Source organism: Benincasa hispida, chromosome 12 (assembly GCF_027475165.1).
Source record: "Benincasa hispida cultivar pf3 chromosome 12, pf3_genome.v1.1, whole genome shotgun sequence".
Taxonomy (NCBI): domain Eukaryota; kingdom Viridiplantae; phylum Streptophyta; class Magnoliopsida; order Cucurbitales; family Cucurbitaceae; genus Benincasa; species Benincasa hispida.
This window is the reverse complement of record NC_143489.1, coordinates 71,298,829-71,321,045: the sequence shown is the minus strand read 5'-3', so window position 1 is coordinate 71,321,045 and position 22,217 is coordinate 71,298,829. Positions and strand designations below refer to the sequence as shown.

The 22,217-nt window shown below is 30.6% G+C and overlaps 1 protein-coding gene across 1 annotated transcript; it reads left to right on the top strand.

Annotated features, from left to right (window-relative positions):
- Nucleotides 1–16,694: 16,694 nt before the first annotated feature.
- On the top strand, nt 16,695–20,327 carry LOC120067230 (Leucine-rich repeat protein kinase family protein). The gene is made up of 2 exons (XM_039018756.2): nt 16,695–19,321; nt 19,582–20,327. The coding sequence occupies exons 1-2, from the start codon at nt 17,047–17,049 to the stop codon at nt 20,097–20,099; spliced, it is 2,793 nt and encodes a 930-aa protein (XP_038874684.1). The 5' UTR covers nt 16,695–17,046; the 3' UTR covers nt 20,100–20,327.
- The last annotated feature ends 1,890 nt before the right edge of the window (nt 20,328–22,217 follow it).

The window sequence follows — 22,217 nt, the reverse complement described above, 5'->3', positions numbered from 1 at the left end:
ATTCATATTAAATTTAACATATAGTTTTAATATGCATCTCATGTATATTAAATTTAACCTATAATTAAAATATGAATATCATTCATATTATTTAATCTTTGAATCTTATTCAAATTATTATTCTCTCATTTAATAAAGTACAATTTTAGATATTATTCAAAATTAACTTTATATCATAATGTATTTATACATATTATAATAGTCGTATCTCATACAATTAATTTCCTCATATAATTTGAACAATTCAAATTAATCCAAAATTAGATGATTTTTGTTTTACCTTTAGTGAGCTAGCAATAGGACCTAATGGATCTATAGATTAGAGACTCTAATTAAACTAGATTAATTAATTAAACTTTTTAATTAAATTAATCAACATTCATTAATTGCAGGTCACTCCAATAAATACTCACAACTACATTCTTCGCAATGTAGATATATTTCTATGTCCATGGATATAACCAATCAACAGTAAGTTGATCCTTCACTAACTGTTTGTAATTACAGTTGGGTTAAATTACCGTTTTATTCTTGTAATTACATCTAACTCCTTAAGTCCCACTAATCCTCTGATGAACAACCTGTTTATGGTCCTACTGTTAGGTTGTATGTCCTAAAACCTGTGGTTTGTAAACATTAAACATATTCTATTTGACAATAAAATTGTTATTGAGGTTATTCAGTAAAAATGTTATTGAATATGTGAATTACACCTTTTTAAATCCTAAATCCAATAAGCTAAGAACCTCTGGTTATAGCATGAATATTTGAACTTTATGTGGAGACATAAAAGTGGATCAAGTTCGAGTAATAGTCAAAATGATTTATAGTATAAGGATAAGGTTGGGTACCTTAACCTAGGGATACTATGGATGCGACCCACTTTGTATTTGATACAAATGATATGATCCTGAATCGGTCACGTAGAGACATGTGAGTGGGGATGTCCTATGCAATGGGTTTGCATAAAACCGGACCACGAAATAGTCACTTTTACTTTATAACACCAATAAGACTGACTATTTCTATTTGATGACCTAGGTAACTCGAACTTAATCCTAAGCTAACTATGAACTCCTTTTATTCGGGATTATCCTTTAATCTGTATGGGTGAGAGTGGCTCAACATCCCCGACTCAATAAGCCTTCAATTTTAGGGGTAAGATTGGGTAGATAGCTGGGGACATATTACTATAAGATGGAACTCACTCTTACCTGATTCTAAGGTTAGTAGATAGGTTGTTCTCTAAAGTGCTAACTTTGGGTCTTGAAAAAGGGGCCCCACCCTATCATCAGCTCGAGAGGAACCCAGTTTGGTGGTTGGACCACAAACCAATTGTTCATTAGAAGATTAGTGGGATTTAAGGAGCAAGATGTAATTACAGGGGTAAAATGGTAATTTTGACCCAGTTGTAATTACGAACAACCTGTGAATGATCTCGGCTTACTAATCATGGTTAAATCAAGTGGATAGAAATATATCTACAGTGAGGAGAGTGCAACTACTGGACTTTACTGAAGTGTCCCGGTAGTTAGTGAATATTGGTTAATTAGGTTAAAGAGTTTAGCTTATTAATCTCAGATTGTTGAAGCTCATGATCTGTAGGTCCTTAAATTCCCTACTAGCTCATATCAAACTAAACCTTAGGATAGTGTGATGAGAGAATTTGAAATGTTCAAATTTAGATTAAGGGAGCAAATTATATGTGATATAATTAAAGCATTTAATTATTGAATTAAACAAATTGGAGAGTTTTAAATATTTATTTAAATATTTCACATGAATAATATTCATGTTCGGAATTGGTGTTTATTATTAATTTAATATTAAATATTAAATTATTAATTAAGTTGTTTAATTAATTATTTAAAGTTAATTTTATTTAGAATTAATTATATTTAAAATTTATTTTTAAAAGAAATTATTTTATTTTAAATTAATTCTATTTAAAATTAAAATTTCTTATATAAATTGGTTTTTTTAAAATCAATTAAATTTAGTGGAAAATTCCCAAAATTTCCTCTAACCTAAACACCACATTTTCCACTAAATTAAAATTGATTTGGTGTTAACATTTTATGCAATTTGATTGCATGAACATCTTTAAATAGAAGAACTATTTACTGGAAAATTCTTCATGCAATTTGGAGAATAAAATAGAATTGTCCTCTCTTTTGTTCTTTACACCAAACCACAACAACTCTCAAAGTTCCCTTCGATCTCATCTCAATTTGGATCCCATCATCCATTTTAAGGTTGAAAAATAGTAGAGAAGATTCTAGCAGTAGTCCACAAAGCGTTCGTGATCTGAATTAAGATGAGGATTGCATCAATTTGGAGTTCTTCCAAGGTTGCTTTCTAAAACCCTATTTCATGATATAAACATGCATGCTTGAATCCTAAAATTAATGTAGTTAGAGTGCTTATCATTCAAATTGCTTTTACATGCGTGTAGCTAACTCTTTCACCTACCATAACCAAAAGTCTCTCGGGCCAATGAGAGGGAGGGCCCCCATTATTCAAGACCCGGAGTTAGCACTTAAGGGAGTAATTCATCTACTTACCTTAAAGACGGGAAGAAGTGAATTCTATTTTGTGTAGTCTTGTTCCTAGCTCCTTACTCGGATAAATTCCCAAAATGGTAGGCTTATTGAGTCAGCGAGTCAGGCCACTCTCACCCATACAAATCAAAGGATTGTCTTCATAGTCAGGAGTTCATAACTCACTCAGAATTGAGGTTGAGGTACTTATGGTCATCCTATGAAATATTAATTCCTTCAGTTAACGATGTTATAAAGAGAGATCAATCATTTTACGGTCTGGTCTTTTACAAACTGTTTGAATAGGATACCCCCACTCTAATATCTCTACATGAGCGATTAATATCAAAACGTTTGTAATATTTTACTATTTTTGTAATAATTACAAAGTGGGTCGTATCCATAGTATCACCAGGATAAGACACTCAACCTTATTCATGTACTATAGACCATTTCAGTTATGACTCGAACATGATCCACAGTTTTATAAAATAACCTTGGATCTTTCTTTAATGGATAATTACATATATAAAATAATCAAATATTATTTTAAATAACTTATTAACTATAAAACTTTAGGACATACATCCCAATAGGTAGCTTTATAAACACAAAAATCATCCTAAAAACCAAAATCACTTATCTTTAGTAGCAAACTAAAAAAAAATGACTCAATTTAGATAATCCCAAAATGTTAAAATATTTAAATCTATATTATTAGCTAAGACATTTAATTATGAAATAAGAATGTTGCTACCAAAAATTCAGGAGGCTACCTTCTTTACTTTTCTCGAAGATGAGATAATTTTATCTTATTCGAAAAGAATAAGGTAATTATTTTAATGACGAAACTATTAAAAATATTTATAAATATAACAAAATGTCAGTATCATTAGTAATATGCATCTATCAATGTTAATCAACGTTAATGATAAACACTAGTAGATATCTGTTAGTATTTATCAGTGATAGATAATAATATTTTATTATATTTGTAAATAAATTAACTCATTTTTCTATATTTAAAAATAGTTTAATATCAATTACTTCAAATTTCTTTTTTAGTTATACATTCAGCCACCTTTATTGTTCATTATAGGGGGGGGGGGATATAAATTTAGATTGAAACTGTCTTATAAATTTGAAACCATTTTAAAAAAACGTATATAAACTAAATTAAGGAACAAAAATAAAATAAAATTTTATTTTGGATTGTACTTCAATAGAATAAATAAATAAATAAAATCTTAGTTTGGATTTGAAGCATATGCATGATGCATGTGGTTGGTTGGAAGGAACGCGGTCGCCTAATGTTGTTACATTTTATTTAATGAAGTGATTTTTCACCAAATCCAACTATATATTATCATTATATTTTAATATTTGTATAACACCACCAAAAATATTTATATCCGACAAATAGTTCCCTAAATTCCTAACTTAAGTTTCCATAAGCTTAGCTTCTTATGCCATATTTGAATTTCAATTCTCTTTATACAACAAATAAGAAATATAGTGATTTAAATACATGTTAATTATTGTTGATCTACTATGAACATTTGAATTTTAATAAAGATTAGTTGTATAAATGGAATTTAAATCCAAAATAATAGAATACGTATTACAAAGATAAAATAATTGCATATATAGAATAAAAAATGGTAAAAGACAAAAAAAACTCATGCCCAACCACTATTTTGCGTGTTGCTTTCCAGTTTTCTCAAGTTGAAAGTTATCACTGATAGCTGCTATCAGTTATAGTTTCCAATTTGAGAAGTGTGCTATCAGTGACTATCACCGATAACTGCTAGCAGTATTACTTTTTTATTTGAGAAGTGTGCTATCAGTTGCTATTGATAGCTACTATCGGAGATAACTTTCAATTTGAGAAGTGTGTTATTAGTTGCTATCACTGATAACTGCAATCAGTGATAACTTTCAATTTAAGAAATGTGCTATCAGTTGCTATGACTAATAGCTGCTATCAGTGGTGCTACTATCGGTGAATAACACTGATAGTTGCTATCAATGATAGCTTTCAATTCGAGAAATTGCTATCAGTTACTATCATTGATAGTTGTTATTAATGATGTTGCTATTAGTTATAACTTTCAATTTGAGAATGAACTATTCATTGATATCACTGGTACATTTCTATCAATGATAGCCAAATAGTGGCTATTACTAATACGTTTCTATTAATGATAATGTTTTTATGCTTTTTATTGTTTGAATTTGATTTCATATTATATTGTTTGTAAATAATCAGGGTCTTTTGATTAATTTGTTAATACATGTAGTGTGTTTGTATATCGTTATTGACGCATATAGGTATAGAATAATACTTTGATAGTCATAAAGGATATTATTAATAGCTACTGTGAGTGATACCTTTCTATTGCTATCAATGTAAAGGATATCACTATAGTATTTATGTATTATGTAACATAGTATTTGAGATGAAATGACTCCTCGGAATTACTTGATTGTGCATAAAAGTTTTCATTGATAGCATGATATCATAGTATCACTGATAACATGTTATCAGTGATACTACTGATTGACTTTATACTCTTAAAGTCCTATAAAAAGGGAAAAAAAAAACTATTGGTCTATTTGATAACGTTCTCATTTCTCATTTTTTAGAAATAAACTTGTTCAATAACTATTATCGTTTCTTATTTCAAAATTTTAATAAATGTTTCTAAAAATGGTGCAAACTCGAGGACTAAAAAAAAGTAGTTTTTTTTCAAATCCGTTTTCATTTGTTATTTATATTTAATGTTTCGCTATAACAATTTAACTTTGACTTGTTGGTGGTAAGTCACTTATGAGAGAGAGGAAAATGCTTGGAGAGAGAGAGAGGAAAATGCTTGGAGAGATGAGAGAGAGAGGAAAATACTTGGAGAGATAAGAAGATTGGGAGATGAAAGTAAAAATTGGAGAAAGAAAATAAAATAAAAAAATAAAAATAAATCGGAGAAAGGAAAGAAAATTCAAAAGAAAAACGGAGAAAGAAAATAAAAGGAGAAAAAAGGAGAAAAGGAAAGAAAATAAAAAAATGGAAGAAAGGAAAGAAAAAGAAGAAGAAGAAAGCATGCACAAAACAAGTGAGGGAAATTTTAGAAAAAATTCAAAAGTTGATTGGACAACACTTCCATATTTCCAAATATTTTTAAGATATACTATACTTTTAGATTTTTTGCCTTATTGTTCTATCTATTACAAATATCTTTTTAACAATGTAGATCTAATTGACAATTTAAGCTATGATTAAAATAATTACACATATGTCTTTATAATTTAGGCGACATTTGATAACCATTTTGTTTTTAGTTTTTAGTTTTTAAAAATTAAGCCTATTTCTTCTCATCTTCTCACAATACTTTGCATTTTCTTAAGTAAAAGAGTCGAGCTCTTAGCTAGATTCCAAAAAACAAAAATAAGTTTTCAAAAATAAGTTTTTTTTTAGTTTATAAAATTTGGTTTGATTTTGAAAACTATAGTAAAAGTAGATGACAAGACAAGAAACTTAGAGGTAAAAATGATGTTTATAGATTTAATTTTAAAAAACTATATGATTATCCAATAGAGCCTCATAAATCTCCACTTTAATATTATACTTGGACTGAAAAATAACATAAAAAGAAAGGAAAGAAAAGTTAGTACTTTAGAAAAATATATGGTGTGAGGGAAATGTTGGAGCTGCTATCACTATTGTGTAATCAAAACAACTTTGATATTGTTAAGAAAATGAAATAGATGGAAAAATAAATATTGTGGAAGCTAATCAATATCTGAATATTTGTTAAATAAAAAAAGAAAAATGAAAATAAGAGGATAAAATTCAAACTTCTTATTAAAGTAGAAAAAACTCGTGATGCTCAAAATTATGATACACAAAATGGTGATACACAAGATTGTGATACAAAATTTACATCACCTTACATAAGTACAAATGTGAACCTAGTTTAATAGATCTAACTTACAAAACTAAAAGCACCATTAAAAACATGAGTCTTGATTATTATTATAAGTTTGAGACTTCAATTTTAGCGGAAATTTGTCAAAAGTAGCCCCCTAAAGTTTCCATCTTTAAAAAACAACACCCTTTTAGTAAACTAGTTAAACTAGTTTTTCTAAGTCATACCAGATTTAGATTAAAAAAAAAAAAAAACCCAACTTTTTCATCTTATTGATTTTTTTCGGTTTTCTCGATGAACACTCCGATTAACACCGAGATTCTACGATTTTCCCAAATATTAAGTAATTTTTTCCAAATCTTTTATCTTTTCAAACTTTGTCTTAGGTTTATCAAATCTTACATAAATTTTCAAATCTTTCATCCAATTCATATTTCCACAATTATCTGAATTTCCAAATTTCCAAATGGATTTATAATTATCTAAATGGATTTTTCCTATGGATCATAGATAATTATAATTTCATTTTTTAAATTTTGGAAAAAAAAATCAAATTTTAAGAAAAAGTAAGTAAGATTTAGAAAATATATAGAGTCACGACGTTAATCATGCATGAGTTTCATCGAAAAAGTCAAAATATATAGAATCTCGGTGTTAATCTTGCCTACTTTCACCGAAACAGTCCAAAACAATATGAAAACGTTAACTTTTTTTTATCTAAATCTCAATGGTAGATCTCATCAAGATGGACCGAGAAAAACTATTTCAAAGAATTTTCTAAAAGAGTGCTAGTTCTGAAATATGGAAACATTTAAGGGTTATTTCTGACAACTTTTCAATTTTAGCACTTGTATAAGTTTGAGGATATCTAATTTTTACAATTGAAAGTTTGAAAATGTAATTGTAGCTACCATCATATTCAAGGGTGGTTTTTGGAATCAAGGGTAAAATGGTCAAATTAGAGCTACAGAAGACTGGAGGGATATGCCTAAGGACAAATTGGGCTTGGTCGATCTCGACCCCAACCGAGGCCAAGCCTCTTATGTTGGCCCAATGACCAAAGACCCAACATTACTAGGCCTTAAGGGATGAAACCTTAGCGCACCTAGCAAGGATGCTGGGTCAGCCGACCTCGACCTAAGAGAGATCCGCATGCAATCGTCCAATGAAAAATCCTAATAGGATAAGGAAAGAAAAGAGAAGAAAACGGATAAAGAATAGGAAAAAGATTAAAAAAAAAAAAAAAACTATTAATAAGAGAAGGAAAGGCATACATTGAACAACTAAGTTCTAGACTTTGAGTTAGATTGATTGTGAACATTCAACTTTTCTGATTTAGGTGTCAGAGTGTGTAGGCTTACTCCACACCGACGTACAGATTTTGGTCACAATGATTTAGGTACATTTCTTCTTTGGTCAAAATTTGGCATCAACATAATATTTTTAAAAATCCAATCCAAACAATAGCCTTTGAAATGGGAGAAAAAAGTGGTTGTTATCTCAAATCCACATATATATTAACTATTGATACAAGTCACTAGTATACATAAATCAATGTCGACATTTATTAATGATTTGGGTATTATAAGTGAAAATATGATAGATTATATTCACATCAAGTTAATAGACATAATCAATTGCAAAAGTGTAGTTCCCACTTTAATATTTATGACATAAATTTAAGTTAAGAAACTAAAATTAGATAGACAAAACAATATGTATTTTATTCAACCAACCATAATAAAACATATTCGAGAACTCTCTATTAATTTCTTTATTAAATATGACACAAAATGAGACCGTAGAACATGGGTGGCAATAATCAAGTTTTGTATACTATGGGATTATTTTAATAAATATTATATTATATAAGTATATATTGTGGAAGGTGAATTAGCAATCAGTAAAGGGAAGGGAACATTTGTAAAACAAAATTTATTTATTTACTTATCCTTTTAGAGTTGAAATGTGTTAAAGTAGAATAGCATAAGAGCATACCCATGTTCTATGTTTCCTTTTTTAATTGGTATTTGAAACTTGCAATTTCCAAGGTCGTCGTGTTAATTTAACTACCACATTTTGAATTAGCTGTATTAAAATATAATTACGTTAAATTATGTACAAAAGTTACAAAACTTTAGGTTTATTATCAATTGTACATATGAATTTTGAAAGTTTCATTTTAATTTTGAAGTTTAAAGTTTTTTTCTTTCTTTTATGTAATCTTCTCAAATCTTATATTATTTTTAAATTTTTTCTAAATTCGATTATGTTTATTAAATATTATATCAAATTATTACGTAATTTCTCAAATCTTTAGCATAATTTATGTTTTCACAATTATATAAATTTCGAAAATTTTAAATGGGTTTTCCTATTATCAAAATGGATTTTCCAAATTGATTCAACATATTTTAAATTTTGGAAAAGATTAAAATTTTCAAAAAATTGGATAAGATTTGGGATATATATAAAATAGTGATGTTAATCCTGTCTGAGATTTCATTGAGAAAGCTTAAATATATGAATTTCGGGATTTCACCAAAAAAGCTCAAATATATAGAATTCGGGTGTCAATGGTGACCAGTGAAGCTTCTTCCTCTTCTTCTCTTCCACCAGTGAGTGAAACAACTTATCCTCCTATCCCACCCACATCCTCTAATGTTATTACTCCACTGATCAGTATCTCTTTCCCCCAAACCCCCATCTATACTACTCGACCTCAGAATGTGCCTCTTTGACGACCCTAATTTTTCCAACCTCAATTCCCTCGAATCCCAACCCACCCTCAACCTTAGTTTTACCCACAAATAATACCTCCGACTTAACAATTTTTCTTCTCACCTTCATACTCAACCTATCCTCCCCCCAACTATACTGGTTTTTTCCCAAATCTTCTTATCCTGGCCTTCCTCCATTGCTTCCAACTCTACCCCAGCCATTCACTATTAAGTTGAATGACACAAATTATCTTCTCTCGAAGACTCAACTTCTCAATGTTGTTATTGTGAATGGGCTTGAAGGCTAATTGGAAGGAAGGGTTCTCTGTCCTCCTCAATTTCTTGATGTTAAATCAAACCCAGGTGAGTGATGCTTTTACTTACTAGCAACGGTTAAATATGATTTTAATATGCTGAATTTACTCTTCTCCGTATGAAGAAAAAATGGGTGAAGTTGTTTCTCTTTAGTCTGCTTATGAAATTTAAGAGTCCCTTAGTTGGATGTATGACTCTAAAACTACTGCTAGAATTATGGGTCTTAAGGCTAAACTTCACAAAATAATGAAAGTTGATTAGTCTATTTCTCAATACTTGTCCCAGATTAAAGAAATTGTTGATCAATTTGTTGCTACTGGGGAACCAATTTCTTATAGAGATCACTTGGGCTACATTTTAGAAGGCTTAGAAATTGAGTATAATGCCTTTGTTATGTCGATTCAAAACCGAGCCAATGTTCCCCCTATTTTTTCACATCCCTTGGTATTACACATGGAGTATCTTGTCCATATACCCCACAGCAAAATGGTCATATTGAGTAAAAAATTAGACATGTTGAAATGGGGTTAGCTATATTAGCTCGTTCTAAGTTACTGCTTTCCTTTTGGAGCTTTACTTTTCAAATGGCTATTCATTTGATAAACTGATTACCAACCTCAATTTTATATTTTAAATCCCTTTATGGGATGTTATACAATGTCTTACCTGATTACCATTTACTTCGTGCCTTTGGCTGCTCTTGTTTTCTCTTTTTATGTCCTTATAACTCTAACAAATTAATGTTTCATTCTAAAGAATGCATTTTTATTAGAGTCAATGTCAACTACAAAGGATATTTGTGCCTTGATCCATTATCTGATCGTGTTTATATCTTTCCACATGTGGTTTTTAATGAACGATCCTTTCTATCTGTAACTTCCTCTGTTTCCCTTGAGTCAGTTAAGCAATTTCATGTTAATCAGTCATTCTCAACCTTTCAGCCTCCTGTTATGTTCCCTTCATCCAACATTGTTCACCAGCCACAAAATTATTTATTCCTTCTCCTATATCTCCATTACAACTAGAGATGTCCAATTTCCCCACGGGGACGGGGATTCCTCGATTAGGCGGGAAATGGGGAAGATAGTGGGGAAAAAAATTCCCCGTGAGCTAAACGGGATGGGGACAGGGAATGCATTCTTAATAACATAATATTAGATAACTATACTAAATAAATATGTAAAAGCTAATCGGGGTAGGGACGGAGAACGGGGCGAGGACGGGGTCAGGGGTGGGGACGGGGAATGATTTAGTATAGTTATCTAATATTATGTTATTATTATTATTATATAAATATTACATTTAAATTTCAGATTTGATTATTTATTAGGAAAGATAATGAATATGTTTAAATTTAATGTTTAAATTTAGATTATATATGTGAATAATTTGATTTATATTTATTTCTTTCTACTAAAAAATTAATTAGTTTTTTTGGGCCAAAATTTAAGTAATTTATCTTTAAATTCAAATTTTCATATAAAACTAACCATAATAAACAATTTAGTGATAAAGTTAATTATTTAATTAAAATTTGCTTACATTAGTGCTTTAAATTAATTGTCATTTTACAAAAAAAAAAAAAAAGGTAACGGGAGGTAATTTTTTCCCCGCAAATTCCCCGTGGGGAATCCCTGCCTCGATCCCTGTGGAGAATTTCATGGGGATGGGGAATGAAATGGGGAGCGGGGACGGGGATGGGGAATGGCATCCCCGGCCCTGCCCCGCCCCATGCACATCTCTAATTACAACCTGACCTCCCTATCTCTCTCGCCTTTTGTTCTCCTCTTTAACCACCTGGATTTCCTACCGTTTCTTCTTCATTGACAACGAGCTCTATGGCTCAGCACCATTCTACTACCCTTCATCCAAATTCTTCTCAACATCTTGAAGCATCACCTTCCAACACATGTTCTCCTTCGATGACTTCTTCCTCTTCTCCTTTTGTTGCCTCATCTTCTCCTTTGTTGAATTCTCATTCCTCATCTCCATCTATTCCATATTCATCTCTTTCACTTACTACCAACAATCATCCCATGATTACTCGTTCTAAAGCTGGTATTGTCAAGCCTAAAGTATGGCTAGCTTCTGTTGCCTCTTCTTCCCCTTCTATCCCTAGTGAACCCTCTACCTTTAAGACTGATGTTAAGTTTGCTGAATGGAAACAAGCTATTCAAGTTGAGTTTGATGCTCTAAAACGAAATAATACATGGACTCTTATGCACCCTTTGTTTGAATACAAAGTCATTGGCTACAAATGGGTGTACAAATTGAAACTAAAGCCAAATGGTGACATTGAGAGATACAAAGCTAGGTTGGTTGCACCTGGTTTTGATCAGACCTATGGCATCAATTACTTTGAAACATTTATCCCGGTTCTTAAGCCTACAATGATTCATATTGTGTTATCTTTAACTGTTCATTTTAACTGGTTCATTAAACAATTGGATGTGCATAATGCGTTTCTTAGTGAGGATCTACATGAAGATGTGTATATGGTTTAACCTCTCGGCTTTGTTGACAAAGAAAAACCTTCACATGTGTGCAAGCTTCACAAGGCTTTATATGGTCTTAAACAAAGTCCTAGAGCATGGTTTCTTAAACTGAATTCATGGTTAATTGATTGGGGTTTCATTGCTGCAAAATCAAATAGCTCATTGTTTATTTACGACAAACAATCTATCTTCATTCTTATTTTAATATATGTTGATGATATCATTGTGACTGGAACTTGTGCAGCCTTTATTCGAAAGTTCACCCAAGCTCGAACAAATAGGAGTTCATTAGCTATTCATCCGGTCTTATCTCCAAAATGAGAGGCTTATTGAGCAGTACTATTGGCTTACTCTCACTGTTTATAGATCAAAGGATAATCCTGAATAAATAGGAGTTCATAGCTAGCTCACGATTAAGATCGAGTTAACTTAGGTTATTTAATAAATGAAACAGTTAGTTTTAACAGTAAACGGTCGTTATAAAGAAAAGTGACTATTTTCGTGGTTCGGTCTATATGTGCACTCTTTGCATAGGATGCTCCCACTCACATGTCTCAACATGCACAATTTGTAGATCACATCGTTTGTAGCACTTTACAACTCTTTGTAACAACTATAGAGTGGTCGCATCCAATAGTGTTGCCAAGATGAGATACCTAATTTTATCCCTATATTTATTAGACCATTTAGGCTATATACTGTTAACTTGATCATGTTTATGTCACTATATAAAGTTACAGTATTCAGATATAGCCATGAATATGTTTATTGGATTTTCATAATTGAATGCAAAATCAACAATTTAATATTGATAAATAGAATGTTTAACACGAAATGCGAGTTCTAGAACATTCCCAACACAAGATGCACATAATCTCGGTATATAATCTAGCGAGATGTACTGAAAAAGTCCCAAACAATCGATAAATTGGAAAAAGTTGATTTTTTTTTAACTAAAATCTCATCTCTCGCCCGAGATGGACTGAGAAAAACTATTTTTACGAGTTTTAAAAAAAGATACTAGTTTTATAAAGTAAAAACTTAAACGTGTTGTTTCTGACAAATTCTCTTTAATCCTTAATTTCTTTCTCTCTCTTTTTCTTTTGTAATCTAGTGCTTATTATTTGTTATTGTTTTCTTGTACAAGTAGGGTATGTAGATTTAAACCTATAACCTCAAAAAAGATAGTGCATGTCAATCGTCAATTAGCTATACTCACTTTACCTCAATCTACCTCATTGCTAATGAATGCTTAAATTGATTAATGATGAACTTATATGACGTAGTACTTAGTAAGACTATAAAATTTTAGAAAGTGAGTAGGTAAACTAATTTACCTGATTAATGTTCCAAATGAGTAAATGTTGTCATGCATGCCTTTTTGTTCTTACATATCGAATCTCAGATCAATTTTCATCCAATATTTTAATAAAATTTCCTTATAGCAAATTCTAAAAAGGTTTTCTCTATTTTTTTTTCCTAAACAATTTCAAAGTTTAAAAGTTAAAATAAAATGTATTGAAATTTAAGGATATAATTGAAACTTATGTATATATTTAGAAGTATTTTGTATTATTGCATTTAAAAACATGACTAGAATAATTGAGAACGGATAAAATATAAAATGTTTTAAAAGTATTCAAATCTAGAACATATATTTAGTCGTAAATAAAGGTAATGAAATGTTGATATCTCAATTTTATAAAAATACAATTGAAACTATCAATAAAATATCAATGTCGAAAAATAGTTTTAAAAAAATATGCATATAAAAAACTTAATACTTAAACTCACTTATAAATATTTCACAATATTTAAAATAGTTTAGTTTTCTTATTATTAATTTTAAGTTAATGTTAGTGATATAGTTGCTATTTTTGTTATATTTCATCGACTTTTAAAAAATATAATGGAAAGGTTATTCATCACGAAAATCGATGTGAAATTGTGGAAATATTAAGGTGTTGATGGGAATTTTTAGGAAAAATTATCCTTTCAAATTCGGGAGTGTTTGGGATGTTGGGTTAGTCATTATAGTTATAGATTCTAATAGTCTATATTTGGGGTGTACGCTATTTTAATTTGAGTTATAATAGTCGGTGTTCGAGGTACAATCAATTTGCCTTGATTGAAAATAGTAAAAATTATAACAAAAAGGAAAATAGATTATGACTAAAAATATAATAAAATGTGCAAAGAGAAATTTAAAATAATAATGATGTGATTAATTGTAGATAATAATAATTAGAAACACCAACTATTATAATTAAAACCCCAAACATTGGATGAGCTATACCCATCAACTTTAAGTTGGGTTTAAATATCCTCTAAATTTTTTAAATTGATCTTTATAGTCCTTAAATTTTTAAGAATAAATATGTTTGGTCCCTAATTATTTAAAATATATATTTTTAGTTATTTAATTTTGAAAAATAAGTTTAGAAGTTCTATAAATTATTCTTTTATTATTTTAAAAAATTAGAAAAAATAATTTAAGAGAGAATAGATAGTTCTTATTTCATATAATTAGTTGTTTTATTAAAAAAACCATATTCTTAATAACACATAATCAAAAAGTTAAATGAAAGTTAAATTTGAAAACTTTATTGACCAAATACACGTAATCTTCAAACCTCCAATGAAAAAAAAAAGAAATAAGTAATTTTTAGAGAATTTTAAATCCCAATCCTAATGAAATAAGGAAAAAAAAAAGGGAAAAGAAGTCGGTTGGCTGAAAATGAGCTTCAAACTAAACATCGATTTGAGATTTTTTGGCTGCATTGGACCATAAAGCTGCGGCTTTTGCTTACAAATTTCCCCGCTTTTTCCGCCTGAATTTTCTTGGATGGTTAAACAAAATTTAATATCTTTTAAAAAAAATGATTATTTTTAAATATAATAAAATAAATAATTTTTTTTAAAGATATAGTAAAGTATCACCGTCCATTAGTAAAAGTCAGGCTCCTAGTATTAATAAATATAATAAAATGCAAAAATATTATAGATATAATAAAATTTAGATTCAATTTTCAAAATCTATCAATAATAGATTATATCGCTAATAAAAGTTTATCAAAGATAGAGTCTCTTGCTGATAAATTTTGCTATATTTGCAATTATGTAAAAATGTTGTATTAGCTCATAATTATCCTAATTATAAAGATAAATGGTTAGTAATAAAATGATGTATTGTTTTTTTTTTTATAATACATAAGGTGGGGGGATCGAACTTCAAATCTTGAATTGATAATATAAGTTCATCCATGCCAAATAAGTTATGCTCACATTGACAAAATATTATGTATTAAACTATGATAAATTATTTTTTAAAAAAAACCCTGCACGTGGAACTTTGTGTCAAAAACTTCTTTTAACTTTCAAAAGTTAAAAAAATATAACTTTCAAAAAGAAAAAAAATACCTTAGCGTGAGTTTTGGATAGAAACCATTAATGTTTTGTTTCAAAAATATCCCTAAACTTTTGAAAGTTTAAAAATACCCCTAACTTAAAAAAAAGTTCAAAAATAGATTCACCGTTAGTATATGAACATAAACATTTAATACCTAATAGCAAAAAAAAATAAAAAATAAAATAATAATAATTAAAAAATAAATTAAAAAGAGTTTAAAAACGCTTTCAATCAATTTGTTTGAAATTTTCTTAAGTTAAAAAAGAACCAAGTTATTTTAGATAAATAAATGTTAAACAATTAACAAAAAGGGAGTAAGAGAGTATTGAAGAAGGGAGGGGAGAAAAAAGATGAAAAATAAAGATATAAGACAGTATTAACCGTTTCGGTTCATATAACAGCAAATATATTTTTTTTTCTTATCTTTTTTAAAGTTTAAGGGTTTTTTCAAACTTTTGAAAGTTTAGGGGCATTTTTTATAAAAATACCAACAATTTTCATCCAAAAACTAATCTGGTATTTTTGAAACTTTTGAAAGTTCAAGGTATTTTTGACACAAAGTACAAAGTTGATAGGCATTTTGTATAATTTAGCTTTAAACACATTGTTTTAGGCCACTACTATGTGATTGTCTCATGATAATCATTGGTTGCGGATTAAAAAATTTACATAGTTCTAATAATTACCAAATATAATTTCCCATTTGATAACCATTTGAATTTTTATTTTTAGTTTTTGTAACTATCCTAAATATCCATTCAATCTCTAAATCTCTTACTTTGTTATTTACCTTCTACCGATATTTTAAAAAACAAGTCAAACTTTGAAAACTAAACAAAATAATTTTTAAAAATTTATTTTTATTTTTAAAATTTACTAAAGAATTCAAAAAGAAAACTATAATAAAAAATTGAAAATAAAAAAACTTAATTTTTAAAAACTGAAAATTAAAAAAAAAAACAAATGATTCTCTTTCATACCTTTAGCCATAATATTAAATTTCCGTCGATATGTCTATATTTCCAGGCATTCGATATTGGCATGAGAAATAAATCGATGTTTTTATTATAGTTTAGAAACATCCACCAAATATGAAAAAATAAGTAACAATATGTCAATAATATTAATATAATATAAATGATCTAGGTTAACTTATTTAAAAATTATAAAATATTTATTTATAAATTTAAATTTATTTATTTATTTATTTTTATAATTTCTTAAAAGAAATATCATCGAAAGTGACATTTTAGTGATATTTCTAACAACATTTCTGTGAAATCAAGAACTCTATGTTTCCATGGAAATAGACATTTTAAACCCAGCGAGGAACTATTCTTTTTATTTTTATTTTTATTTTTAAAAAAAAACAAAAAACAAAAAACAGTGAAGAACGGTTTGATTATGGATTAAATTAAAATTTTGAAAATAGTAAATAATTGAGCAGCTGCTTGGCAATTATTAAAAATAAAACACAGAGATGAGTAAGCAAAATGCTTCACATGGAGATGTAATTTTAACGAAATCCCCACAGTTTCCTCTTTCATTCTTCTTCTGCAACATCCCACCAAGTGCCGTACCGCCATTTTAACTCGACTTCATCTTCAACCTCTCTCTCTCCCTCTCTCTTTCTCTCACCCTCCAATGGGTTCTCTCAACCCTATCCTCTCTCTCTCCACCTTAACCCTCTTCCTTTCCCTCCTCTCCGCCGCCGCAGACGACGCCGCTGTCATCCAGAAGCTCGCCGCCGCCGTCTCCCCGACCCCCACCGGCTGGTCCACCAACACCCCTTTCTGCAGCTGGAAAGAAATCCGCTGCGACTCTTCAAACAGAGTCACCTCCATTAACTTAGCTTCCAAATCTCTCTCCGGCGTCCTTCCTTCCGATCTCAACTCCCTCTCTCAGCTCACTTCTCTCTCTCTTCAACGCAACTCCTTCACCGGTCCAATCCCTTCCTTTGCTAATCTCTCTTTCCTTCAATCTCTTTATCTCGACAACAATAATTTCTCCTCTGTTTCTCCTGGTGCCTTCCAAGGCCTTACTAGCTTGCAGATTCTGAGTCTGACCCAGAATGTTAATCTTGCTTCTTGGTCCATTCCGACTGAGTTGACTCAGGCTTCTAGTTTGGTTAGTTTCTATGCTGGCAATGCCAACCTTGTTGGGTCTTTGCCGGATTTCTTCGATTCCTTTTCTAGTTTGCAGGAGCTTCGTCTTTCTTACAACAATCTTACTGGCGTTTTGCCCAAATCTCTCGGTGGATCTGGGATTAAGAGCTTGTGGTTGAACAATCAGCTAATTGGGTTGTCGGGTTCTATTGATTTGTTATCGTCTATGACTCAATTAGCTCAGGTTTGGCTTCAGAAGAATCAGTTCACAGGGCAGATTCCAGACTTTTCCAAGTGTGAAAGTTTGTTTGATCTTCAGCTTCGTGATAATCAGTTTACTGGGATTGTTCCTCCTTCTCTTATGAGCCTTTCTAGCTTGTCGAATGTTAGTTTGGATAACAATAAGCTTCAGGGGCCATTGCCTGTGTTTGATTCAAGAGTTCAGGCGACTTTTAGTAGTGTCAATAGGTTTTGTAAGACGACGCCAGGGCCGTGTGATGCTCAGGTTTCGGTGCTTCTTGCGGTTGCCGGGGCGTTTGGGTACCCGATTTCGCTGGCAGATGCTTGGGAAGGAAATAATGCTTGCCAGGATTGGAGCTTTGTGGTTTGTACTGTAGGGAAGGTTACTACTGTTAACTTCGCAAAGCAGCATTTGGTGGGAGTGATCTCTCCTGCATTTGGAAACTTGACGAGTTTGAAGAATTTGTATTTGAATGACAATAATTTGGTTGGCGAGATACCGGAGAGTTTGACGATGTTGTCACAACTTCAGAATCTCGATGTTTCGAACAACAATTTGAGTGGACAGATACCTAAGTTTGCTACAACAGTTCGCTTGATCACGAAGGGTAATCCTTTGCTTGGGACTAGTTTGAGCCCTGGAAATGGAGGACATGATGGTGGAGCTGGAGGTGGAAAGATTGATTCCAATGGCACCAACATTGATGGGAAAACTTCAGGATCTTCCAATGGATCCTCCGTTTCAGCTGGTGTGATTGTTGGTGTTGTCATTGCTGTCGTTGTTTTTGTTGCTATTTTTCTGTTTGTTGGCTTCAAATGTTATGTAAGCAACAGGCATAAGAAGTTTGGGAAAGTGAATAATCCTGAAAATGGCAAGGAGATTGTGAAGAGTGATGCAGGGAGTGGCTTGAACGGTTATGCTGGAGTTCCAAGTGAGCTGCAAAGCCAGAGTAGTGAGGATTTTAGCAATGATATTAATGTTTTCGAGGGCGGAAATGTGGCCATCTCGATACAAGTTTTGAAGCAGGTGACGAACAACTTTAGTGAGGATAATGTGTTGGGAAGGGGAGGATTTGGAGTTGTATACAAAGGAGAGTTACATGATGGTACTAAAATTGCTGTGAAAAGGATGGAATCTGGGGCAATGGGTACCAAAGGAATGAGTGAGTTTCAAGCGGAAATTGCTGTGCTTACCAAAGTTAGGCATAGACATTTGGTTGCTCTTTTGGGTTATTGCATCAATGGCAATGAGAGGTTATTGGTATATGAGTACATGCCTCAAGGGACATTGACTCAACATTTGTTTGATTGGCAAGAGAATGGTTATCCTCCTCTTACTTGGAAGCAAAGAATTACAATTGCTTTAGATGTGGCAAGAGGAGTAGAATATCTACATAGCTTAGCCCAACAAAGTTTCATTCATAGAGACTTGAAACCTTCTAATATACTTCTTAGTGATGACATGAGAGCTAAGGTTGCTGATTTTGGTTTGGTTCGAAATGCACCCGACGGAAAATACTCTGTAGAAACTCGATTGGCCGGAACGTTTGGCTATCTTGCTCCCGAATATGCAGGTAATTAAACAACGCCTTCGCCTGTTCTATTAAACTTAATTGCTTAATTTATAATCATGAGGTAATTTAGCATGGTTTCATAATAGGATATCCGATCAAATAGGTTATAGTTTAACTTGAGTCTAGTGCTAATTTAACGATGGACTCTTGTGTGCAATTGCAAAGCTTTTATTTAGTTTGTGGTAGGCATTGTTAGTCTATGTGAACTGAACTTCAATGACATGCAATTATTTGTTTTCGTTTCAATCTTGTTTTAACAGCAACAGGAAGGGTGACGACGAAAGTCGATGTATATGCATTTGGAGTAGTTTTGATGGAAATCATCACAGGTCGAAAAGCATTGGATGACACAATGCCGGACGAGCGATCTCATCTGGTCACATGGTTCCGAAGAGTGTTGATCATGAAAGAGAACATTCCAAAAGCGATCGATCAAGCTCTCAACCCAGACGAGGAGAGCATGGAGAGCATATTAAAGGTGGCAGAGTTAGCAGGACACTGCACAGCTCGCGAGCCACATCAAAGACCTGACATGGGCCACGCTGTCAACATCCTTGGCCCTCTCGTCGAGCAATGGAAACCTACGAGCCAACACGAAGAAGAAACGGATGGGATCGATCTGCACATGAGCCTACCTCAAGCTCTTCAAAGATGGCAAGCAAATGAAGGAACATCCACAATGATGTTCAGTGACATTTCTTACTCCCAGACCCACACAAGCATTCCTTCAAAACCTTCAGGATTTGCTGACACATTTGACTCCATGGATTGCAGATAGACCAAAGGGAACAAAAACAAGATACCAAAATATCTCATAGAGCTGTTTGTTTTAGTGGATGTCACTGTTTTTAGTGCAATTCATTTGTCTCTTTGTTTGCTTCATTCTTTTATTAATGCCTAACGATGGAATTTTGCTGCATGTTCTTGGATTTTTAAGCCATTTCACTTTGTATGATAAGTATATATATATCTATATATAAATATACTCCTTACCTTTTAAATCAAATTCATTCCTTTTCTGGAGTCGAATTTGACCACAATCTTATGTAGTTCTTACAAATTTTTTTAAATGCTAAATATTTTATAATATAATTGTAAGAAATTTTTATTAATTGCACTATTAACTAATGTGATTACCTCAAATCCCTAAGGGCCCATTTGGTATGTAACTCAATTCTATTTTACGTTTTTCAGATTCACTTAATTCAACAAATATATGTTTGGTTGACAGTTTGCATTTTGTTTTCAAAAATTGGGATTCTGTGATCCAAATTGAAAACATTTTTTTTATGTTTTCAGTATATCTAGATTTTTAATTCAAAATTAAATGCAAAATTATATTGAAAATGTTAAAAGCAATGACAATTATATTATTTCATGTTAAAAACTCAATTGTTTTTGTTAAATTTAAAATATGCAATATATTATGTATATTATATGATATTACGAAATAGTAATTATACAAATTTTTTAACATAAAACACATTCGAAATGAATTAGTAACATTTATATTCAACCTAGTATTTACTAAGTAGTTAAATATATTTTCAATCACATTTTAAAAATTTGTTTAACCTGAAATTTAATTTATAAATTTGCTACCAAACACATATTTGAAAACATAAAATACAATTTCGTTTTCATTAAATTCTTTGTTTTCAAATTTCAGTTTTTAAATTGTGTACCAAACATGTCCTAATCAATCAAAAAATTTAGCTTATGGGTCATGGAAATGTGATATTAATTGAGGAGGAAATGACATCTCAACCATCCGAACGTAAAACGTCTTCTCGATATTAGTTAAATCACTAATCAACTCAAAAGTTTAGACTTATAGATTATAGTAAATTTAATTACATCAATAATTCAATGTATCATGTCGACGAAAAAAAATTATAAACTAGTTTACAAGTAATATTTGGATCAATACAAGTTTGATTAAGTAAATTTATGATTTTAGATTATTGGTAAGAAAAGTTTGAAATATGTGTATTGAAGTTGATCTTTGATCTTTGCTTCATAACATACAGCTTGTGCTAGTTAGGTTTAGCCTTTGAACCAATGATTCTTCCAGGCTGTGAAAGGTGACAAAGAGAGCTTGGGATTCTTTAAAGGCCAGCAAAACACTTCACATGTCTTTTTCTAAGCAACTATAAAATGAGTTGTAACAAAGCTGGAAGAAAGAGAAAAAGAGAGAATGTTGATTGTATTTTTTTCCCCTTAAATACTACTTTTATCCATATATTGTATTTGGTATTTTAGTTCTTGTATTTAAAATATTCGTTTTAACTTTTGTACTTTTAATTTTTGTTAATTTTGGTTTCCATATTTTTAAAATGCTTTTAAAAATAAAAAATATATAGATCAAATAAAATTTTTAAACTGTGGTTTCAGAATTGCATTTCTGGTTTCCATATTTTGAAATTTGTTTAATTTTAGTCTTTACATTTTCAATTATTTAATTTTAATCCCTGAATTTTCAATAATACTAAATTTAGTCCTTTAAGATAAATCTTTACCAAAATTGATTAAATAATAATTTTCATATAATAAAATAAAATATGTCAATATATTTTTGAAATTTATAGTAAAAACATAGAAAAAATCTAAGTACAAAAAATAAAATTGAAAATATAAAAACTAAAAGGATATTTTATTTTGAGTGAAGTTTTGTGGGGTGGGAAAAAAAGGGACTTGCTTTTTTGGTAATGAATGCACATGGGGCTCTTTGCAAATATTTGAAACTACGTGTCTCTCTTTCTTTGGGCATTTTTAGAGATTATTTATAGCTTTTTGGGTGCTTTTGATAATTATGAATTACGTGTCTTCAAGGCTATGGAATTTTTTAATTCATTCTATTAATTCTCTACTTTCTTTTGCTTTCTATTTTAAGGAT

Bases quoted from the DNA above. Each gene is read 5' to 3' on its own strand.
- LOC120067230 (XM_039018756.2), top strand. From the start codon at position 17,047: ATGGGTTCTCTCAACCCTATCCTCTCTCTCTCCACCTTAACCCTCTTC. The intron at 19,322-19,581 runs GTAATTAAACAA...TTGTTTTAACAG, and splicing joins TCTTGCTCCCGAATATGCAG to CAACAGGAAGGGTGACGACG.